We start from the raw sequence: 21,305 nt of genomic DNA on the forward strand, positions 1-21,305 counted from the left end.
ACAGTAATACCAAAAAGGCTCTTTGCCCATCAATTAACACGAGCTCTTCGGTTTTGAACCGCGGCTCAAACAATCAATATACATGAAGAATTCCAAACTGTTTCTATGGAGAAATCAGATCTAGTTAGTCTGGTGTACGGTAGAATGAAAACTCCAACTGTTCCAAAAAAGGGGTTAAGTTTTCAACGCAAAGTGAGGATAAAAGATAGGTTGGAATTCTTCTGCAGCCCACCAGTGTCGAAGAATCTTCTATAATGTCAAAGACTGAGACTTGTGATCAATGCCATTGAAGATGTAAGTTCCTGACATGGGAACAAACTGCTTCGTGATGAGCTGCAAACATAGGGAAACAATAAAAGAGGTAAATGTGAGTCTCGGTAAATGTTTAGTTTCACAATGTACCACCTTTGATACTGCCAGTGACCAATTTGAGAGACACATGGATATGAAACGAACCTTGATCATTTCTTGAGATGTGATTCCTCCTATGAAAGCAGCAACCACATGAAGCTCTGCAGCACCAAATCTACACATCTCATTGTAAAGTTCGTCCTGAAGCATATAACCGTCACAACCCATTTCGCTAAGAAGACTCAGGGCAATAGTTTTTAACTGGGCTACGTCATGGTCCATTAATCTGCTAGCAAAGAGACATGTTAATAGTCTAACAATGCCAGAATTGTTCGGGATACTATCAACGTTTGCCAAAATTTGTTCTCTTACCCATCATCAAACTGTCCAGGAAACTTCTGATAGGTCGCAGCAAATCTATCAACAGCTCTAAGAAGAATATAAAATCCAATTGCGCTTCTGCAAGAGGAGTAAACAGAAAATGGTAAGAGCCTTAAGAGCTAACAACATGTCTCCAAACTGCGCAACTGTAATACTATATTTCAGTTCTGCAAGTATATACTCCAGCAATATTTTTGTTACCATAGTTTCTGTGGTTATATGAAAATTATCAATTTCGATGAAGAAATTTGCACCTGTATTCCTCATCAGCCAAACACTTATGCAGTGCTACAGAAGGAGTTCTGAACTCGTCTTCTATCATACGGTATCTGCACACCTACAAAGCGCATATCCGAATGCTTTTAATTTACTCAAAACCACGCAATAGGTTTTAATTATCAAATTGTAAGAAATTCTAGCGTTCTCGGTTTCTCACCTTAAGTTTTCTTGCATTCTTGCAGAAGCTCTTGATAGTTGGCTTTGAGATGCTACTTGGATCCTGACCAACTCTAAGTAGAATGTTTTTTACTCTCTGCTCCATGGAAAGAAAATCAGCTTCAGCTTTGGAATAGTAGATGTTCTGCAAATTGATGTAGTGCCTGCAAAAGAAACAATACAGCTAATATAGTAATCTGATAAAAGGTCATGGATAAATTTCATCCCTCCCCTGAAACGAAAGAACAGGAGAGCTAACTCTGTGGAAGATGTCATATCAGGGATGGAGCCTTCAAGTGGTACCTCCCCACCACCTTCATTTGAAATAAACTCCTGCAAGTGATGCATATAATCAGTAGGATAAACATTAAATGTCGATGGAAGCGAAAAAAAGCTAACATGGATCGAAGACAATCTGATATACTAAATCCCTAACAAACGTTATCAATTCCTTCCACGTTTGGAATAACAATATGAAAGTATGTGTTTTGACGTGAGGACTTTCAAGTCACGAACCTTGAGTGCTGCTACCATTACCCAAAAATCTGAGGAATTTGGGCCAACTTCAGCACAACTATCATTAATAATGTCTTGAGTATCTTGGCCTGGACAAAAAAAAAAACATCTTCAGGTCAATGTGAAAATAATAGTAATTGGCTCATGACATTTTTTCCAGTAGTAACTAAGAAACCTGACTTCTTATTACAGTTAACCTAATGTTAAAAATGGTCAGCAATCAACCATGATTCATGAGGATAGTCATCCATTTGGTCCAACCGATAAGTTTAAAGGTCAAGTTTCAACCAATGCCAGAAAGGATATTTACTTACTGAATCCTCTAGGAGCAAAAACTTTGAAAGCGGCTTCAGTGGCTTCTCTGTAGTTATCTTCATCCGGTGATAACATCTTGGACTTAACTAAAGCCTAAAGTTTCCAGGAATAAGAGAATAAATACAAGGAAACACAAAACAAGTAAAGTTTGCGGAGTAACAAAAAGTAAGGATACCTTAAATTCGTTTTTCTCTTCCCTAGTCGAGGGAAGGTTGCTGTTATGGGTTTGAGCCCATTCTTCAGCCACCTTGACAAGAATGACGATGTAAGGAATGTGCTTATGGGCAGCGGGTTCTACTACATTTAGATCAATAGTCTCCACAAACCTGCAGATCATTGAATAATTTTAACCGGTCGCAAGTTAGACAACATATAAAACCCATAAAAAATAATTTGAACCTCAAGGTTAAAGGATGCCAAGAAAAGATAACGAGTGAGAAGATTGAAGCAGAGTACCTCTTCAGTTCAGGCCACGGATTATTCAAGCGGAGATCATCAAGAGAATGATCAGGCTTTGACTCTATAGCAGTGTGCTCCTGATAGGAAAGAGAGGGCATGACTTAGCACTTAGCAGAACATACCACGAACAGTGGCAAAGCACTAAACTACAATAACTTTACCTTAACACTGATGCGAACAAACCCAGTAAGGCCATAGGAGCGAGCAAAAACCAACATGACATTTGCTTCCCTGCAGATTCTATCTAGTTTCACCATTGAATCTTCCACTAGCTACACAATCAACACATGGCAAAAAACTAATAAGGCAACGCTCTGTAGTCCTAAAGAACTGATCATAAAAGCAAATATATCTAGTTGGGCAGTTGAAAGAAAAGAGAAGAGTACCTGAGTGGCGACAACGAGAGTGAACTGAGAGAAGAAAGATGGGTCTTTTAGTATCAATGTGTCAGGATTCTCCTCAATAAAGTTGGCTTTAACAGCATCGTTAAGCTCCTGAAGAAAGCCACAGACACACTTGGCCTTTGACTGACCAACGCTCTTCGCATCCACTGAAACATAAAAACAAATCAACAATCTCAACAAAAACAGAACCAAGTTTGTAAACGCATTTCCCAAAAAAAGATGTAAAAGAAAACATACATACCCATGAAATTGTTGCCAAGGTCGCCAATTTGAACTTTGGATCCGTCGACAATGGTGATACTTCCGATTCCACCAAGAACGAGATTCTTAAGAGCCTCAGAGCCAGTAGGGCCACAATCGAGCAAACAGATGCTCGCTGTTTCAAGAGCTGTTTGACCTAACTCTCCCCAAATCCTACGATTTTATTTTAAGGGGAAGGAATGATGAAAAGAAACAGAGGAGAAGTAGAGAGAGTTTGGGGGAAGGAGAAAGAGTATACCTGAGTTGACGATCGTACTTGGTTTTCTTGGGTTCTTCCGCCATTGTTGGTTCTTGCTCGAGCCTTTTCATGGAGGGTTTTTGTCAGTGAAGAGAGAGAAGAAAAGGAAAGGCTTTGGCTTTGGCTTTTTAATGAGAGAGAGAGAAGAGAGAAGAGAGAAGAGAGAACCTTTGACAAGTAAAGTTACCTCATTTCTTTCTTTCTTTATTTCCTTCCTTTTTTATTTTGAAAATTAGAAAAAATATATATTACTTGTCAATGACAAAATTAGCTAAACAAAATAATAAAATTTTCCACAGCTGTTGTTGACAAAAAGAAAAAGAAAAAAAAATCTGAAAAGAAATATAATGGTTATATATCAAACAAAATAATCTTTAACACATGTTTTTTTTTGGTTTTGTTTAACATCTTACTTTATTAACTAGAATCCAAAGATCACATAGTTATCAATAAATATAAAAATAAGGAATAAAATTTTGAAAAAAAAAATATAATGATTATTGATTAACACAGCAGCCAGTTATATATTTTCTTAAATTTTTTTTTTATATTAGTAAGCCTAGTAAGTAATATAATCATAATTAAAAAAATTTAAAAATTGACAAAATGGGCCGTTAATTGTAGGGCCTCATAGTAATAATAGGCCCCACTGCTAAACAAAAAAACAAACGGCATCAACCACTGTTCTACACAAAGCCTACCGTAGACTGTCTACGGATAGGACCTGTGTGAGCTGAGAGCTTCTTCAGTCACACGTTTCTCTTTCTCTTTCTACTACTGTCTACTCTGTTTTCAATTTCTTCTATTCGATTTGTTACCGAGAAAATACGAAGATGATGACTCTCTCTCTCTGGGCATCATGTCTTTAGGAATCTCCTGTCAATCAATGGGTTCTTTTTTAAAAAAAGTTCTTGACTTCTCTTGTTGATAATTCGTTGCTTTGTCGTAAAATTTCCCCTTTTTGATTAACTTATGCCTGCCAAGTGTTTGCGTATATTCCAAAGAGAATCTGAAGGTTGCTCAAAGAGGTAAAGAGAATCTCTCTCACTATTCTACTGTTTTCTTGTTTCGTCTTTTCGTTTTCTTACTCTTAATACCCGGCTCTGTTATCTTCTTCTCATGAATTGATCAAAAACCTCATCTTTCAGATTTTTTCTTATGTTCGTATGATTTTGTGTTTGTAAATTAGTCTCATAACATAAACCACATTGTTGCCTTCTTTTAGCTATTTTTTTAAAAAATAAAAGATTTGATTCGACTTTTGAGTTTGCTATCGGCTTAGATCTTGATTCGATTTGATTCTACAGGTCAAAGTTGGAAACTTTTTTTGACCATTCTTCTCAAACTCAATGCTGAGTGAATGAAGAGTCGCTAGATTTAAAATGAGATGGTTCTAGTTCTTGTTCCAACACAAACTGTTTGAACTGTCTCCATGGGACTTGGCATTGACTCATTTGTGGCTATTACGGCCCTTATTTTGGCCTTTCTGGTGGTTCCAATGGGTTGCCAGAGGCCTGATGTGGTGAACCTCGGTGCTGTTTTCGCTTTCGATTCGGTTATCGGAAGAGCTGCTAAAGTAGCTCTTGAGGCAGCTGTTTCCGATGTGAATGCTGACACAAGCGTTCTCAATGGAACAAAGCTACGGCTGCTCATGGAGGACTCTGTTTGCAATGTCTTTCATGGGTCTATAGGAGGTACGTTTTTATTTCTACCAGATGCTAATAATGCATTTAACAATATAGGCCTTATTAGACTAAGGGCCTGGTTTAAGCTTCAGTGGTTGTTGTTTTTGCAGCTTTTAAATTGCTTGAGAAAGAAGTGGTGGCTATGATCGGTCCAATATCATCCTCTGTTGCTCATACGATGTCCGACATTGCCAAAGGGCTCCACTTTCCTCTTATTTCTTTTGCAGCAACTGATCCAACTCTTTCTGCTCTCCAGTTTCCCTTCTTTCTTCGGACTACACCTAATGATGCCCACCAAATGTCTGCCCTTGTGGAACTGATCGCTTTCTACGGATGGAAAGAGGTGATATCAGTATACTCAGATGATGAGCTCGGAAGAAATGGAGTTGCTGCTCTTGATGATGAACTGTACAAGAAAAGATCCAGAATTTCCTATAAAGTGCCTCTCTCAGTGCATTCTGATGAAAAATTCCTTACGGAAGCTTTAAAAAAATCCAAGTCCATCGGTCCTCGAGTTTATATTCTTCATTTTGGTCCTGACCCATCGCTCAGAATTTTTGATATAGCGCAAAAGCTGCAGATGATGACCCATGAATACGTGTGGCTCGCCACAGACTGGCTCTCAGTTACCTTAGATTCTTCTTTGAGTGACAAAGGTACTCTAAAACGTCTTGAAGGAGTAGTGGGGCTTCGTCAACACATCCCAGAATCAATAAAGATGCAACAATTCACACATAAACTGAAGAGCAACAGATCAATGAATGCCTACGCATTACATGCCTATGATACAGTGTGGATGATTGCATATGGCATCGAGAAGTTGCTAAATGAAGGAATCAACATAACCTTTTCTTACTCCGAAAAATTACTTCATGCAAAAGGAACTAAACTGCACCTGGAGAAAATCAAGTTTTTCAACAGTGGGGAGCTACTACTTGAGAAACTTCTGAAGGTGAACTTCACTGGTATAGCCGGTCAAGTTCAGTTTGGTTCTGGCCGAAACGTCATCGGCTGTGACTACGAAATCATCAATGTAGACAAAACTGGTGTTCATACTGTGGGTTTTTGGTCAAAAAATGGAGGCTTTTCAGTTGTAGCCCCAAAACTCCAACATTCACAGAAGGAGACTAGCTTAGTTTCTGATGAAAAACTTGGAGACATAACCTGGCCTGGTGGTGGCCATGGAAAGCCACGTGGTTGGGTCATTGCAGATTCTGCAGATCCATTGAAGATTGTTATCCCAAGAAGAGTGAGTTTTGTCGAGTTTGTGACCGAAGAAAAGAACAGTAGCCATCGCATCAAAGGATATTGCATCGACATCTTCATTGAAGCATTGAAGTTCGTCCCTTACAATGTTCCTTACATATTTGAGCCATTCGGAAATGGCCATTCAAGTCCTAATTACAACCAGCTTATTCAAATGGTCACGGGTGGCGTAAGTATCCACTTCAACAGCGTTCAAAACTTATACGTAAAGCCTCAGAGATCACTAAACATTTCCGGAGTAACTTTAACTGAGATACTGGTTGGGCATTTCCTTGTTTTTCCATTTGTTTCAGGTATATGATGCAGCTGTTGGGGATTTTGCAATAGTCCCAAGCCGGTCAAAATTAGTAGATTTCTCGCAGCCATATGCTTCCACAGGCCTTGTGGTGGTGATTCCAGCTAATGACGACAATGCGACTTGGATTTTCCTGAGACCCTTCACCATCCGGTTATGGTGCGTCGTTCTAGTTTCATTCATGGTAATTGCAGTAGTCATTTGGATCCTCGAACATCGCTTCAATGAAGATTTCAGAGGGCCACCCCGAAGACAACTCGTCACAATGATGTTGTAAGTTCAGCTTGTAATAATTTCACTGAACTTGATAGTTCATTCTTGGAGTTTGACAAAAAATAAAGATAGTTCATTCTTGGAGTTTTATCTGACACATCCAGTCTGATTTGTCCTTGCAGGTTCAGCTTCTCAACTCTTTTCAAGAGAAACCGTGAGTAGCCTTAATATTATCCATATTTCTTTAAGAACCATTAAGAAAGAGAAAAACACAAGTTTAGAGTTACATTTGAGAATTTGTCTGATACATATACGACTCTCTATTGATTTTTCTATTAACTCACGTCAGTAATATTTCTGTTTTAACTTGTTCTTTCAACAGAAGAAGATACTGTAAGCAATCTAGCAAGACTAGTGATGATTGTATGGCTCTTTCTATTGATGGTTCTAACCGCTAGCTACACAGCAAACCTCACCTCAATCCTCACAGTTCAACAGCTTCCCTCTGCCATTACCGGAATCGATAGCTTGCGAGCAAGCGAGGTGCCTATCGGTTACCAGGCTGGGACGTTCACTTTCGAGTATTTAACCTACAGTCTTGGCATGGCTCGGTCTAGACTGGTCCCACTTGACTCAACTGAGGAGTATGAAAAGGCTCTAAAGCTGGGGCCAACCAATTGGGGAGGTGTGGCTGCCATTGTCGACGAGCTCCCGTACATCGAACTGTTTCTAGCAGAACGAGCAGGCTTCAAGATTGTCGGAGAGCCCTTTATGCACCGTGGTTGGGGATTTGTAAGTACGTTTTTCATGTTTCTCTTAATCAGAAACGAATCACGTAAAGATTTGAACTTGTTTTTTTGGTTAACAGGCGTTTAAGAGAGATTCTCCACTGGCAGAAGATATGTCAACAGCTATCTTGAAACTCTCTGAGACCAGGAAACTGCAAGAGATACGGAAAAAATGGTTATGCAAGATGAACTGCGCAGAGAAATCAGATTGGAACCCAGAGCCAAACCAGCTACATCTCAAGAGCTTCAAAGGGTTGTACCTTGTCTGCATAGCAATCACGGCCTCTGCGTTTTTAGTGTATGTTCTCAGGATGATACGCCAGTTCGTGCGGTACAGACGGATGGATAGGACATGCTCAACGTCTCGCGCTTCTTGGTCGACTTCTCCTACGATGCGGCTTAGAGAACTGGTGTTTGATTTTGTGGAGTTTGTGGATGAGAAAGAAGAAGCTATCAAGAGAATGTTCAGGAGTGATGACTCTAATAACAATAGCAACACATCTCATGTTGTGGAAGTCCAAGAAGCTGATTCTGAGGTACCACGAAATTGATGAGTAGATTCCACTCTATAGGGAAAAAAAAACTGTTATTATGTATACGAATTGTACGGAGTTAGATATGAGCTAACATGTAAGTCAATACTCGAATCTATGTTCATTAGATTTGAGTATTACAACCTAGCAACATAAAATGCTGGTTAGAAAGACCCAGTGATAATATTACCATCATTTATAGCAGCTAACATATTGTATAGATTCTTAGGAGCTAAAAATAGTTTTAGTAGTTTATATGGCATTGACTTTATCTGATAAGGATTTGATACTCTAATAGAATACCCAAAACTTTCAAAAGCTTCCAACTTTGAATATATAAAGAACTTGTCAGAATTGAAAGGAAAAAGGTTGGATCTTTGGATGTATGTGTACGTCTATTGTACACATTAATTCCTTTGTATATCATTGCCACGTTCAATGAAGTATGAACTCATGAAACTTTTCTTTTACTCAACTTGGTATGCTAAATTGTTTTGTCTGACCCACTATTTGCTATTTTATTGGGATTTATTTCCTCTCTCTATTATAGTTTATCGCTACGTCCATGGAGTTTGCGTTCATTGAGTTGAATTATTAAACTATGATTCTTTTTTATATATTTCTGAACCGTCTCTGAGATGGTTTCAGTTCTGTTTCTTGATCAGTACAGAATCCAAGACAATTATATACACACGTATATATATGTAAAATCTAAGTTTTGATTCTTGGTTCGATCCAATGTTCACTACCCTTTTGTCTTTTTGTCTGACCCATATATTTATGTCTTGATGTTGATGTTGAAATCTATGGTCGTGAATGCTTCTTGGACCAGATTTTTTCTTTTTGTCTTTAAACTCAGAATCGTCAAATGGGTAATCTCATGTGCCCGTAAAAACCAGTCCTTTCTGAGTTAAAGATGGGATTTTTCGTGATGATGAGATGTTGTGATTCCATGGGACTTATGCTCCTCCTATGTGTTTTTGGTTTCTCGGTTTTGCCAACGGAAGGTGCTGGTGGAGAAAGTTTCTTAAAAGACTCTTCTTTTCCTTCTTTGCCAAGCTCTGTCAACGTTGGAGCTCTGTTTACTTATGATTCTTTCATTGGAAGAGCGGCCAAACCCGCGTTTGTGGCTGCCATTGAAGAAGTTAATGCTGATCAGAGTATTCTCAGGAACACCAAACTCAATATCGTCTTCCAGGACTCAGACTGCAGCGGATTTGTTGGCACCATGAGAGGTACTTTTCGTTAACTGTTAGTTATACCTGAAAGTTGCTTGTGAAATTGTCCCAATGAAGCTGGGTTTGTATAGTAAATGTGGGTAAATTCAAATTGCTGAGCTTGTCTGGTTCATAAACCTCTTGTTTAAACTTTTTTTTTTTGCACATGAGAAAGGTGGATTGGTGATATGGTTTCTTATGGTGTAGCTTTGCAGCTAATGGAGAACAAAGTGGTTGCAGCCATTGGTCCACAATCTTCAGGACTTGGTCACATAATTTCCCATGTGGCCAATGAGCTCCATGTACCTCTCTTGTCATTTGCAGCAACAGACCCGACTCTTTCTTCGCTTCAGTTTCCTTATTTCCTTCGTACCACACAGAACGACAACTTCCAGATGAAAGCAATCGCGGATTTTGTATCCTATTGTCGATGGAGAGAAGTTGTTGCGATCTTTGTGGATAATGAGTATGGTAGGAACGGGGTATCTGCTTTGGGTGATGCTTTAGCCAAGAAACGTGCCAAGATCTCTTACAAGGCTGCAATAACACCTGGTGCAGGTAATAGCTCAATCAGTGGCTTATTGGCTTCTGTTAATCTGATGGAATCTCGCATCTTTGTTGTTCATGTGAATCCTGATTCGGGTTTGAACATATTCTCTGTCGCCAAGTCTCTTGGAATGATGGGAAGTGGCTATGTCTGGATTACCACTGATTGGCTTCTTACAGCTTTGGATTCAATGGAACCGTTGGATACCAAAGCTATGGATCTCTTGCAAGGAGTGGTTGCTTTTCGCCATTACACACCTGAGAGTGAAAAGAAGAGACAGTTTAAAGCAAGATGGAAAAACTTTAGATCCAAGGAGAGTTCAAAAAGTGATGATGGCTTCAATTCTTACGCGCTGTATGCTTATGATTCTGTTTGGTTAGTAGCTCGTGCTCTTGATGTTTTCTTCAGCCAAGGCAATACAGTGACTTTCTCTAGTGATCCTAATCTGAAAAATACCAACGACAGTAACATTAAGCTATCAGCACTTGACGTTTTCAATGAAGGGGAGAGGTTTTTACAGGCCATTCTTGAGATAAATTATACAGGTCTGACGGGAAAAATCGAGTTTGATTCAGAGAAAGACCGGATTAATCCAGCTTACGATATTCTAAACATGAAAAGTACAGGTCCACAGAGAGTCGGGTACTGGTCGAACCATACAGGTTTCTCAGTTGTGCCTCCGGAGACATTATACTCTAAGCCTTCAAACACATCTGCCAAAAACCAACGTCTCAATGAGATCATATGGCCAGGGGAAGTAAGAAAGCCACCTCGGGGTTGGGTTTTCCCTGACAATGGAAAGCCGCTCATAATCGGGGTGCCTAACCGTGTGAGCTACAAATACTATGCTTCTAAGGACAATAACTCGCTTGGTGTTAAAGGCTATTGCATTGACATCTTTGAAGCTGCGGTTCAATTGCTTCCGTATCCTGTTCCACGTACTTATGTATTATACGGGGACGGGAAAAGAAATCCTTCATATGACAACCTCATAGGTGAAGTTAATGCAAATGTGAGTCTTACTTATTCTTTCATTTACTCAATCAGGTACACGAAAAAGTATACTAACCTGTCTACTGAATTTTCTGTTTTATGTCTCCTAGAGTTTTGATGTAGCTGTTGGAGATGTTACAATCATTACAAACAGAACCAAGTTTGTAGATTTCACGCAGCCATTTATGGAATCAGGGCTTGTGGTGGTAGCTCCAGTGAAGGGGGCCAAGTCTAGTCCTTGGTCGTTCTTGAAGCCATTCACTATAGAGATGTGGGCTGTGACCGGGGGCCTTTTTCTCTTTGTTGGAGCTGTCATTTGGATTCTTGAACACCGTTTTAACGAAGAATTCCGCGGACCTCCTAGGCGTCAAATCATTACCGTCTTCTGGTTAGTTCCACATGATTAGTAAATAGACGCAAAACTCATATTTATTAGTTTAAGTTTAGGCGCTAATGGTTTGCTTTGCCCGTCTTCAACGTTGCAGGTTTAGCTTCTCAACAATGTTCTTCTCTCACAGTATGTACACAACGTTGCAGGTTTAGCCTCTCAACAATGTTCTTCTCTCAAGTTGTTTATCCTGCTTCCTTTCTTGATCTCCAGGGGAGAACACAGTGAGCACGCTGGGGAGGTTTGTGCTACTCATATGGTTATTTGTGGTGCTAATCATCAACTCGAGTTACACGGCGAGTCTCACTTCAATCCTCACCGTTCAACAGCTAACATCACGGATAGAAGGAATGGACAGTCTAATAACAAGTAACGAAGCCATTGGAGTCCAAGACGGTAGCTTCGCGTGGAAATATCTGGTCAATGAACTTAACATAGCTCCATCAAGAATCATGCTGTTGAAAGACGAAGTAGAATATCTCTCTGCTCTTCAACGTGGTCCTAGAGGCGGTGGCGTTGCAGCCATAGTGGACGAGCTTCCTTACATTAAAGCTCTCTTGTCAAACAGCAACTGCAAGTTCCGTACAGTTGGACAGGAGTTCACCCGGACAGGCTGGGGATTTGTATGTAAACTCCAAACTCAATACCTTAAGATCAGTCTCTGTTCAAAATTTGCTTATTGGATCTTAAAACTTTACTTTCAGGCGTTCCAGAGAGACTCTCCTCTAGCTGTAGACATGTCGACTGCGATCTTGCAGCTGTCCGAAAAAGGAAAACTCGAGAGAATCCGCAAGAAATGGCTTACCTACGACCACGAATGCACAATGCAGATTTCAGACACAGAAAACTATCAACTCTCGGTACAGAGTTTTTGGGGACTCTTCTTGATCTGTGGCATCGTTTGGTTTATTGCACTCGCACTCTTCTGCTGGAAAGTGTTCTGGCAATACCAACGGTTAAGACCCGAAGTGAGTGATGAAGAAAGGACGAGCGAAGAAGCTGGTTCTTCTTCTAGACCAGGGAGAAGTTTGAGAGCGGCAAGTTTCAAGGATTTGATCAAAGTTGTTGATAAGAGAGAAGCAGAGATGAAGGAGATGCTTAGGGAGAAGAGCAGTAAGAAACTCAAAGCTAGCCAAAGCTCAGCTGAGAATTCGCGATCAAAACATTCTGAAACCTCCATAGAGGCGGTTACATAGATAAGCAGAGAGTTACACAATTTGTGTAAAATGACTACAGATGGATAACATTACTTAGAAAGGTAATGTACATAGATTTATTTATCATAAGGTCTTTTAGAAAGATGGGGACAGGACAATACATAGAACATAGATAAAAATGCAATTTTTTTCATACCAATCTCACAAGAGGAACAACAAGTGAACTGAAATTACTGAATCATGAATAAAGAGCATTTGTAAAAATGGAACTCTCTGTGTATGGGTAAAAATGATCATGTCTTGCAAATTCAATAGTTGAACGTTGTGTTTCTAATTAACCACTCAATCGACCCGGAATAGTGACAGCCGGTTTAACGGTTCGGTTTAATCTATACCGAGTGATTCTTTGTTTTTTTGTTTTTGCAGTTGCAACCCCTTCACGTACGTACCTCTCACTCTTTCATATCGCGACCCGAATCTAGGGTTTAAAGCAGTGTCGTCTCCGCCATGAAAACACGGCGGCAGCACGTCTCCGATGATGATGTAACCATTTCCCGACAAAATGCGCGACCGCAGACCTCAGCAAATGGTGGAGAAAACGCATTGGCCATCCCAATTGATCTCGTTTGCGAGATATGCTCGAGGTTGCCGGCGAAATCAGTAGCGATATGTAGCTGTGTGTCGAAGCTCTGGGCCTCCACACTTGGTCTTTCCTATTTTACTGAGTTGTTCTTCAGCAGATCATCGGCTCGGCCGCAGCTATTGTTCGCCTACCAAAATCACGGCGGGTTCTTCTTCTTCTCCTCGCCTCAAAATCATCCCGATGAGGACTCGTCTTCTGTTGTAGCTGCCAATCGTCTTACGCATTTCCCCTTTGATAGTTACTGTAAAATTGGTGGTATTGTCCATGGCTTGGTCTGTCTTGTAGATAAGCGGATCTCAAAGGGAAGGACAGAAACGGTGGCGGTGATATGTAACCCTAGCACAGGAGAATCCTTACCTTTACCAAAAGTGAAGACGATGAAACTTAATGGGAGAAGCTTTATGGGATATGATCCGATTGGTAAACAATTCAAGGTATTGTCCATGACCTGGCCACGTTATGGAAGAAGACTAACCTTGATCGAGTGTAGTCTCCCCAATCATTCTGTATATGATGAAACTGGAATATGCATCAGTGGTGGTTTGTATTTTCAAGCTTCGGTTAATAGGGTTTCTAAGGTAATTTGCTTTGATGTAAGGTCTGAAAAGTTTACAGTTATTAACCTTGATAAAGGTATGGTGTCTTGGCCTGAGCCAACTCTGGTTAACTACAAGGGTAAATTAGGTTCACTTGAAGTTGAAGTGTCAGAGATTGAGTATATGACAGTTACTGGAGATACTAAATATTGTCTTCAGTTGTGGGTTTTAGTAGACGCAGAGAAACACGAATGGTTAAAGCATAGGTTCTTATTGCCCACTTTGTGGAAGAATGTAGTTGGGAAGTTACACGTTGTTGGAGTGACCGTACAAATGAAATTGTGTTGTCGCCGTATTATCCCTCCGGCCCTTTTTATGTTTTCTACTACAATTTCGAGAGCCATACTGTCAGAAAAGTTGAAATGCAAGGAATTGATGTAGTTAAGAATCGCAGGGTTCACATCTTTGTAGACCATGTAGAGAACGTGACGCTTATGCAAATGTTTTAGAACTTATATAATACCTTGATGCTATGGTACAGTCCTTATGCTGTTGGATATAATGACTATTTTCTGTTTTTTTTTTCTTTTTTTTTTTCTTTTCTTCTGGATACTATATCATTCCCTTTGTTTACAGTTTGTACTAGTGGTCTGATCAGTAGGAATGGTTGTTCTGAGTTATGTTTTTAGCCTTATAAAGTACCCTCTCTTCAGTCTTCATTGAGTAAGCCACAATCTTTAAATTGATACCGGATGACATACCGGTCACAGTGGCACTTATCAACCTCAATCTCTTACATTATGGACATGATCCATCTTTTGTAAGTTTCACTGATAACAAATAAAGTAATATATTTTTATCTTGAAAACTGACTATTTTAAAATTGCTTTCGCTAAAATAAGCCTGCCTAAAGCTAAGTTCTAATTTACCACTGAATCGAACCGGAATAATAGCAGCCGGTTAAACCGGTTCGGTTTAGTTAAGATTTCGTCAATTATTAGTTAGCCGGATTTTTTTATTTTTTTTCCAGTTTGCAACCCTTCGTATAATATACTCACTCTTTCACATCATACGTCCTTTTTAAAACAAAATTACAGTGAATCTAGGGTTTGAAACAGTGTCTTCTCCGCCATGAAAACACGGCGACAGCACGTCTCCGAGGATGATGTAACCGTTTGTCGACGGAATACGCGACCGAAGACGACCTCAATTAATGGTGGAGAAAACGCATTACCGATCCCAATAGATCTCGTTTTCGAGATATTCTCGAGGTTGTCGGCGACATCTGTAGCGATATGTCGCTGCGTCTCGAAGCTATGGGCTTCCACACTTGGTTGTCAAGATTTCAAGGAGTTGTTCTTGAAAAGATCTTCGGCTTGTCCGCAGCTATTGTTCGTCGTCGGCCAAAACTTTGATGTGTTCTCCTTCTTCTCCTCGCCTCAGCTTCAAAATCCGGATGCGAACTCGTCTCATGCAGTCGCCACTCGTCTTATGCATTTCCCCTTCGACAGTTTTTATGAAATGAGCGGTGGTTCTGTTCATGGATTGGTCTGTCTTGTTTATAATAAGCAGATCCCAAAGGGAAGGAAGGAAACGGTGCCGGTGATATGTAACCCTAGCACCGGTCAATCCTTAACATTACCCAAAGTGAGGACAAAGAGAGTTAATGTGATAAGCTACTTGGGATATGATCCAGTTGGTAAACAATTCAAGGTATTGTCCATGACCTGGCCTATACTTGGCAACCAAAAGGGGATGTGTGGGGAGCATCAAGTTCTAACTTTAGGGCCTGGAAAACTGTCATGGAGACTGATCGACTGTAGTGCTGTCCCCCATGGGATTCTATATAATGAAAATAGAATATGCATCAATGGTGTTTTGTATTATCAAGCTTGGGTCCTTGGGTTTTCTAAGGTAATTATTTGCTTTGATGTTAGCTCTGAAAAGTTTACAGTTATTAACCTTGATAAGGGTATGGTACGTTGGCATGAGCCAACTCTGGTTAACTACAAGGGTAAATTAGGTGCACTTACAGCCTCAGATTTCGGGTCCTTTAGGACAGTTAGTGGAGATACTGAATGTCTTCAGTTGTGGGTTTTAGTAGACGCAGAGAAACACGAATGGTTGAAGTATACCTACGTCTTGCCCCCTTTGTGGAAGAATGTAGTTGGGAATGCTAGGTTACACTTTGTTGGTTTGACCGGTACAAACGAAATTGTCTTGTCTTCGGATGATCCATCCGGCCCTTTCTGTGTTTTTTACTACAATTTCGAGAGCCAAACTGTCAGAAAAGTTGAAATGCAAGGAATTCATGTAGTTACGAATCCCACGGTTCACATCTTTGTAGACCATGTAGAGAACGTGAAGCTTATGGAAATGTTTCTACCTCGTGTATCATAATAGATTATGGGCTCTTAGTACATTCATTATGCTATAATGGATGACTTATTTATTCTCTGTTTTTTTTAAGTTTTGAACTATATTCTGTGGTTTACATGGTTGTTCTAACTTCTAAGGCACGTTTTAGCTTTTTTAAAGTCCTTTGTAATTCTTAGTCCGACAAAAAATGTTTACGAGACCGTGGATTACATAGTGCAAATAAAATAAATGTTACCAATTACCACTGAATCGAACCGGAATAATGGCTGACGGTCAACCGGTTCGGTTTAATTTTGATTTCGCCAATCTTATCTTATATAATTATGTAGAGTTTCTCTTAAAATTTTCAACCAGAGAATAACACATGTCCCATGAAAGCTCGACCTGTCTAAAATTCACAAAATTATATAACACTTTTAATAATAAACTAATACATACAGTATGTCTTTTTCCTCAAATTTAAATACACTTATATACTTCCTCCGTTTTTATTATTTGTCGTTCGAGAGTTAAAATTTTGTATCATAATACTTGTTGTTTTAGATTTTCAATGCAAATGTTTAGTAAAAATTCTAATTTAACCTAACTGTTTTAATGTTTTAACCAATCAAAAGATTATAAAATATATTTAAAATGAATAAAACAATAAAATTAATAGTTTTCTTAATTTGTGTAAAACAACCTTAAACGGCAACTAATAAAAAACGGAGGGAGTATATATTAACTAAACTTAAGTGGGAGTTATTGGTTTGAGATTTGAATAAAGTCTTAAAGACTTTAAATGTTATGTAGAATATTTTGTTATTATATCGAGATTTTGTTAAACTCTGCTAAATTTTATTGTTATTAGTTTGTGATTTATAAAAAATTATTTAAAATCTTAACAAATTTGGGTTACTCGATTCAGTCTTTTATAAACTTATTAAAATTTCTGTGTTATTCAATTAAAACAAAGGAACCTAGGATTGTTAATGAATTTAATTATTATGTTATTGGTTCATGATTTTATACATTTTCTTCATAAAATAAAGTAATGGAAAGTATCACAAAAATACAAAAAATGTTTAAAGCATTTTACAAGATTTTAGAAAACTAATCAACAAAAATATATAATACTCTCTAGCAATTCTTAAAAATCTTTTACTTATTCACTTTTGATGATTTTGTTAAAATCCTCAACATTCTATATAAATTAGAATCCAATAACACTCCTTAAATATATCATTATATTTACAATAACTAATATATAAAAAATCATACAGCAAAAAAAATAACACCATGACACACTTTATGGTTGACCGGCCAATTAATATTATTTAAATGTGAATTACCTACATAAATAACATATATGTAATTTGTTATCAAGAGGCAAACACTTCTAAATATTTTACAAGACATTGTATTATAAAACTATCTTATAATGTCTATTTTAGTCACAACATATATGTAATTTGTTATCAACAAGCAAACACTTCTAAATTTTTTACAAGACATTGTATTATAAAACTATCTTATAATGTCTTTTTTAGTAACTAAAATATATTATAGATTTAACATCAAAGAATTTTGTAATAAATTATGCAAAAGATATACAGTAGAAAATTTATAATAAAACATAACATCAAACAGATTTATTATATCTAACAAATATTATTAGCTCAATCATTGGCGGTTTCACTTATGTACATAATACTTTTTGTTACCGCTATAAGATTGATTTTGCTTCAATTGCAATTTCAAAATTATTATTATTATTATTATTATTATTATTATTATTATTATTTTTTTTTTTTTGACAACCAATTTCAAAATTATTTATAAACACCTACTTTTAATTTTGACTCTCCTAGGTCGCTCACTAAAGTCGTATACATTAAATAACGCAATAAACTAATATTCGTAACGTAAATTTGTAAAATGGGTTCTCCAACTGTCTTTTAAACGTATACTTCAATTTAACGAGTTTTGCATGACGAATTTTAATATGAATTTAGTTTTCTTTTTGTAGTGGACAAGTTTCCTTGCAATTTATTCAAGACAAAACAAAAATTACAAAAAAAACATGTCTTGAAATCACAGTTTTATGGGCATCAACCTCAACAAGGGACTCCACAACAACCGAAGTAATCCTCTAACATATGCAAGTCGAAAGGCAAAGTAAAAATATAGTTGGCTAATTCGTCGGTAAGATGATTAGCTTTCCTATAAATATGTGAAATTTGGACTATCCATTTATTCCCAAGATATAAGATATAAAGTAATGACACAAACTAAAAAGAGAGGGAGGAACAGTCTTAGTGTATGAATTTAGTTGGTCATGATTTGACTTCTAATCTTATATATATATAACGTAAGCTGACAGCTAAAAATTCAAATACATAAATCTTCAAGTGATACGATCTTCTCCTTATTAGCCTTATTTCTTCAACTAAAGTATTTTTTTATATCAATATTTAATATAGAGTACGCTATTGTAATGCCAACTACAATTTATTTTTAAGAAAATCGATTATTAAAGAGTTAAAAAAATTAGAATTGTTTTTTTTTTAATTTGTATGCAAAAACTTTAAACACAACTAATTTGAATGAGAGGGAGAATCAGTCTTAATCTAAAGACATGTATTTTAGTGTAGGATTTTAGTAACCCACACATAACTAACATATATGTAACTATTATAAAACTATTTTGTAATGTTATTTTAGTAACTAAATAATTCTTATGTGTTGAGTTTCGTCTCTCATCCTACTAGTGCATTAGAATTTTTTTTTTAAAATTTTAATCTTTATATATATATATATATACATATATTAACCTTTTAATTTTAATCATCTTAATTGTACAATTAACTCACTAACCTCTAAGAATTTTTTTCACAATATTAAAACAAAACGAACTGCATGAAAAACACAATTAAGTCAAATTAGTTTTGTAACTTATGCTCAATTTTGCATGACCATCATTACAATCATTACAAACAGAACCAAGTTTGTAGATTTCAAGCAGCCATTTATGGAGTCAGGGCTTATGGTGGTAGCTCCTGTGAAGGGGGCCAAGTCTTTGGTCGTTCTTGAAGCCATTCACTATAGAGATGTGGGCTGTGACCGGGGCCCTTTTTCTCTTTGTTGGAGCCGGTCTATCTCACAAGAGGAACAAGTGAACTGAATTATGAATAAAGAGGAACAAGTGAACTGAATCATGAATAAAGAGCATTTGTAAAAATGGAACTCTGTGTATGGGGTTTGTAAAAATGTATCATGTCTTAATTAAGTGACTTGCACGTTATGTTTCTAATTAACCACTCAATCGACCCGGAATAGTGACAGCCGGTTTAACGGTTCGGTTAAATCTATACCGAGTTATATTTTTGCAGTTGCAACCCTTCATATACTCTCACTCTTTCATATCGCGACCTTTATATATATATTAAAATTGCAGTTGAATCTAGGGTTTAAATCAGTGTCGTCTCCGCCATGAAAAAACGGCGGCAGCGCGTCTCTGAGGATGATGTAACCATTTCCCGACACAATGCGCGACCGCAGACCTCATTTAACGGTGAGGAAAACGCATTGCCGATCCCAGTTGATCTCGTTTTCGAGATGTTCTCGAGGTTGCCGGCGAAATATGTAGCGATATGTCGTTGCGTGTCAAAGCTATGGGCCTCCGCACTTGGCTGTGCAGATTTCACTGAGTTGTTCTTCACTAGATCTTTGGATCGTCCGCAGCTATTGTTCGCCGGCAAAAACAGAGGTGTGTTCTCCTTTTTCTCCTCGCCTCAGCTTCAAAATCCAGATGTGAACCCGTCTACTGTAGTCGTCACTCCTCTTATGCATTTGCCCTTGGATGGTATTTGTGAAATGTATAGTGGTCCTGTCCATGGCTTGGTCTGTCTTATAAATAAGCGGATCATAAATGAAAAGACAGAAACGGTGCCGGTGATATGTAACCCTAGCACCGGTCAGTTTTTGCCTTTACCTAAAGTGAAGACGGAGAGAGTTAATGTGATAAGCTACTTGGGATATGATCCAGTTGGTATACAATTCAAGGTATTGGCCATGACCTGTCCAAATCCAAAATATGGCAACCTAAGGAGGATATGTGGGGAGCATCAAGTTCTAACATTAGGGTGTGGAAAACTGTCATGGAGAATGATCGACTCTAGTGTTCCCCCTCAGCTTATATATAAAGATTTTGAAACTGGAATATGCATCAATGGTGGTTTGTATTATCCGGCTTCGGTTGATGGGGTTTTAAAGGTAATTTGCTTTGATGTTAGGTCTGAAAAGTTTACAGTTATTAACCTTGACAAGGGTATGGTATCTTTAAATTTGTGTGGAACTCTGGTTAACTACAAGGGTAAATTAGGTGCACTTGATGTGTCAGATATTGAGTTGAGGCCAGTTACTGGACATACTAAATGTTTTCAGTTGTGGGTTTTAATAGACGCAGAGAAACACGAATGGTTGAAGTATAGCTACGTCTTGCCCCCTTTGTGGAAGAATGTAGTTGGGAAGGCTTTTGTTGGAGTGACAGGTACTAATGAAATTGTGTTGTCAACCAAATATTCATTCGCCCCTTTCCGTGTTTTCTACTACAATTTGGAGAACCAAACTGTCAGAAAAGTTGAAATGCAAGGAATGGATATAATTAATAATGATTTTCAGAGCTTTGTCGACCATGTAGAGGACGTGAAGCTTATGGAAATGTTTCCAACTTGATATATTAATTCTGTAACAGATGATTTGTACTCTTATTAGTACATTCAATATGCACTTATTATTATTCTCTGTTTTTTTTTTTTGAAGTTTTAACTATATATCTTGTGGTGTCTCATGTCTGGTTCAGACGATGAAGAGGAATGGTTGTTTCTAACTTCTAAGACACTTTTTAGACTTTTGAAAGTCATTTCTCTCCATTGATGACTAGTAGTAATAACTAATAAGTCACTTTGCGAGTTGTGTTCATGAATTCTTATTAGTCCGACGATTAGAACTTGGATTATAATCTATATTATTAAAACAAGAAACAAAAAAACAAGAAAGAGTTCTGATTTACCACTGAATCGAACCGGAATAATGGCAGACGGTTTAACCGGATCGGTTTAATTTAGATTTCGTCAATTACTTTAAGTAGGCGGTTCTCCTTCTTCCTTCGTCTTCTTCTTCTTCTTCCTTCGTCTTCTTCGTTTTCGCGGTCAACGATAGATCAAAGCAGCGAAAAAAGAAGAAAAAAAAAAACAATGGGAGCAATTTGCAAGGTGATCGATGCTGTTCTCTTCTTGTACTTTGCTCTCATGGCGGTCGTTGC

The 21,305-nt window shown here is 37.9% G+C and overlaps 7 protein-coding genes across 11 annotated transcripts in view; 6 read left to right on the plus strand and 1 right to left on the minus strand.

Annotated features, from left to right (window-relative positions):
- LOC104700216 (NEDD8-activating enzyme E1 regulatory subunit AXL-like) lies at positions 8–3,536 on the minus strand. The gene is made up of 14 exons (XM_010415695.2): positions 3,361–3,536; positions 3,103–3,275; positions 2,844–3,007; positions 2,619–2,729; positions 2,455–2,534; positions 2,174–2,324; positions 1,998–2,091; positions 1,684–1,772; positions 1,427–1,500; positions 1,169–1,331; positions 987–1,069; positions 724–810; positions 457–637; positions 8–333 (listed from the first exon to the last, which is right to left on the minus strand). Exons 1-14 carry the CDS (start codon positions 3,429–3,431, stop codon positions 250–252), a joined length of 1,605 nt encoding a protein of 534 aa, XP_010413997.1. The 5' UTR covers positions 3,432–3,536; the 3' UTR covers positions 8–249.
- Positions 4,051–8,422, plus strand: LOC104700219 (glutamate receptor 3.7). 2 transcript variants are annotated; one of them, XM_010415701.2, is made up of 7 exons: positions 4,051–4,388; positions 4,668–5,054; positions 5,156–6,480; positions 6,605–6,879; positions 7,002–7,033; positions 7,202–7,615; positions 7,688–7,788. In XM_010415701.2, exons 2-7 carry the CDS (start codon positions 4,793–4,795, stop codon positions 7,693–7,695), a joined length of 2,316 nt encoding a protein of 771 aa, XP_010414003.1. In that variant the 5' UTR covers positions 4,051–4,388; positions 4,668–4,792; the 3' UTR covers positions 7,696–7,788. The 2 variants fall into 2 exon arrangements, with proteins under 2 accessions (XP_010414003.1, XP_010414001.1); XM_010415699.2 differs by having other exon boundaries at positions 4,053–4,388; positions 7,202–7,611; positions 7,688–8,422.
- LOC104749626 (glutamate receptor 3.5) lies at positions 8,716–13,979 on the plus strand. Of its 4 annotated transcripts, XR_002032675.1 has the most exons (7): positions 8,720–9,375; positions 9,565–10,916; positions 11,008–11,285; positions 11,383–11,414; positions 11,499–11,908; positions 11,990–12,543; positions 12,869–13,979. XR_002032675.1 is itself a non-coding variant. In XM_019227433.1 (6 exons), the coding sequence occupies exons 1-6, from the start codon at positions 9,057–9,059 to the stop codon at positions 11,616–11,618; spliced, it is 2,013 nt and encodes a 670-aa protein (XP_019082978.1). In that variant the 5' UTR covers positions 8,716–9,056; the 3' UTR covers positions 11,619–11,707. The 4 variants fall into 4 exon arrangements, 3 of the variants coding, with proteins under 3 accessions (XP_019082978.1, XP_019082976.1, XP_019082977.1); XM_019227433.1 differs by lacking the exons at positions 11,990–12,543; positions 12,869–13,979 and having other exon boundaries at positions 8,716–9,375; positions 11,499–11,526; positions 11,615–11,707; XM_019227431.1 differs by lacking the exon at positions 12,869–13,979 and having other exon boundaries at positions 11,990–12,715.
- LOC104704273 (F-box protein DOR-like) lies at positions 12,950–14,062 on the plus strand. The gene has a single exon (XM_010420390.1). It carries the CDS (start codon positions 12,950–12,952, stop codon positions 14,060–14,062), a length of 1,113 nt encoding a protein of 370 aa, XP_010418692.1.
- On the plus strand, positions 14,753–16,021 carry LOC104704274 (putative F-box protein At2g19630). Its single transcript, XM_010420391.1, has one exon. The coding sequence runs from the start codon at positions 14,753–14,755 to the stop codon at positions 16,019–16,021; it is 1,269 nt and encodes a 422-aa protein (XP_010418693.1).
- Positions 19,472–20,716, plus strand: LOC104704275 (F-box protein At5g65850-like). Its single transcript, XM_010420392.1, has one exon. The coding sequence runs from the start codon at positions 19,472–19,474 to the stop codon at positions 20,714–20,716; it is 1,245 nt and encodes a 414-aa protein (XP_010418694.1).
- LOC104700221 (transmembrane protein 97-like) overlaps positions 21,177–21,305 on the plus strand; it is a 2,702-nt gene continuing 2,573 nt past the window's right edge. Inside the window, exon 1 of the mRNA XM_010415703.2 lies at positions 21,177–21,265. Within this exon, the coding sequence (XP_010414005.1) occupies positions 21,238–21,265 (28 nt within the window). The 5' untranslated portion in view covers positions 21,177–21,237. The remainder of the gene's footprint in view (positions 21,266–21,305) is intronic.

The sequence above is a fragment of the Camelina sativa genome, chromosome 7 (genome assembly GCF_000633955.1).
Source record: "Camelina sativa cultivar DH55 chromosome 7, Cs, whole genome shotgun sequence".
Lineage (NCBI taxonomy): Eukaryota > Viridiplantae > Streptophyta > Magnoliopsida > Brassicales > Brassicaceae > Camelina > Camelina sativa.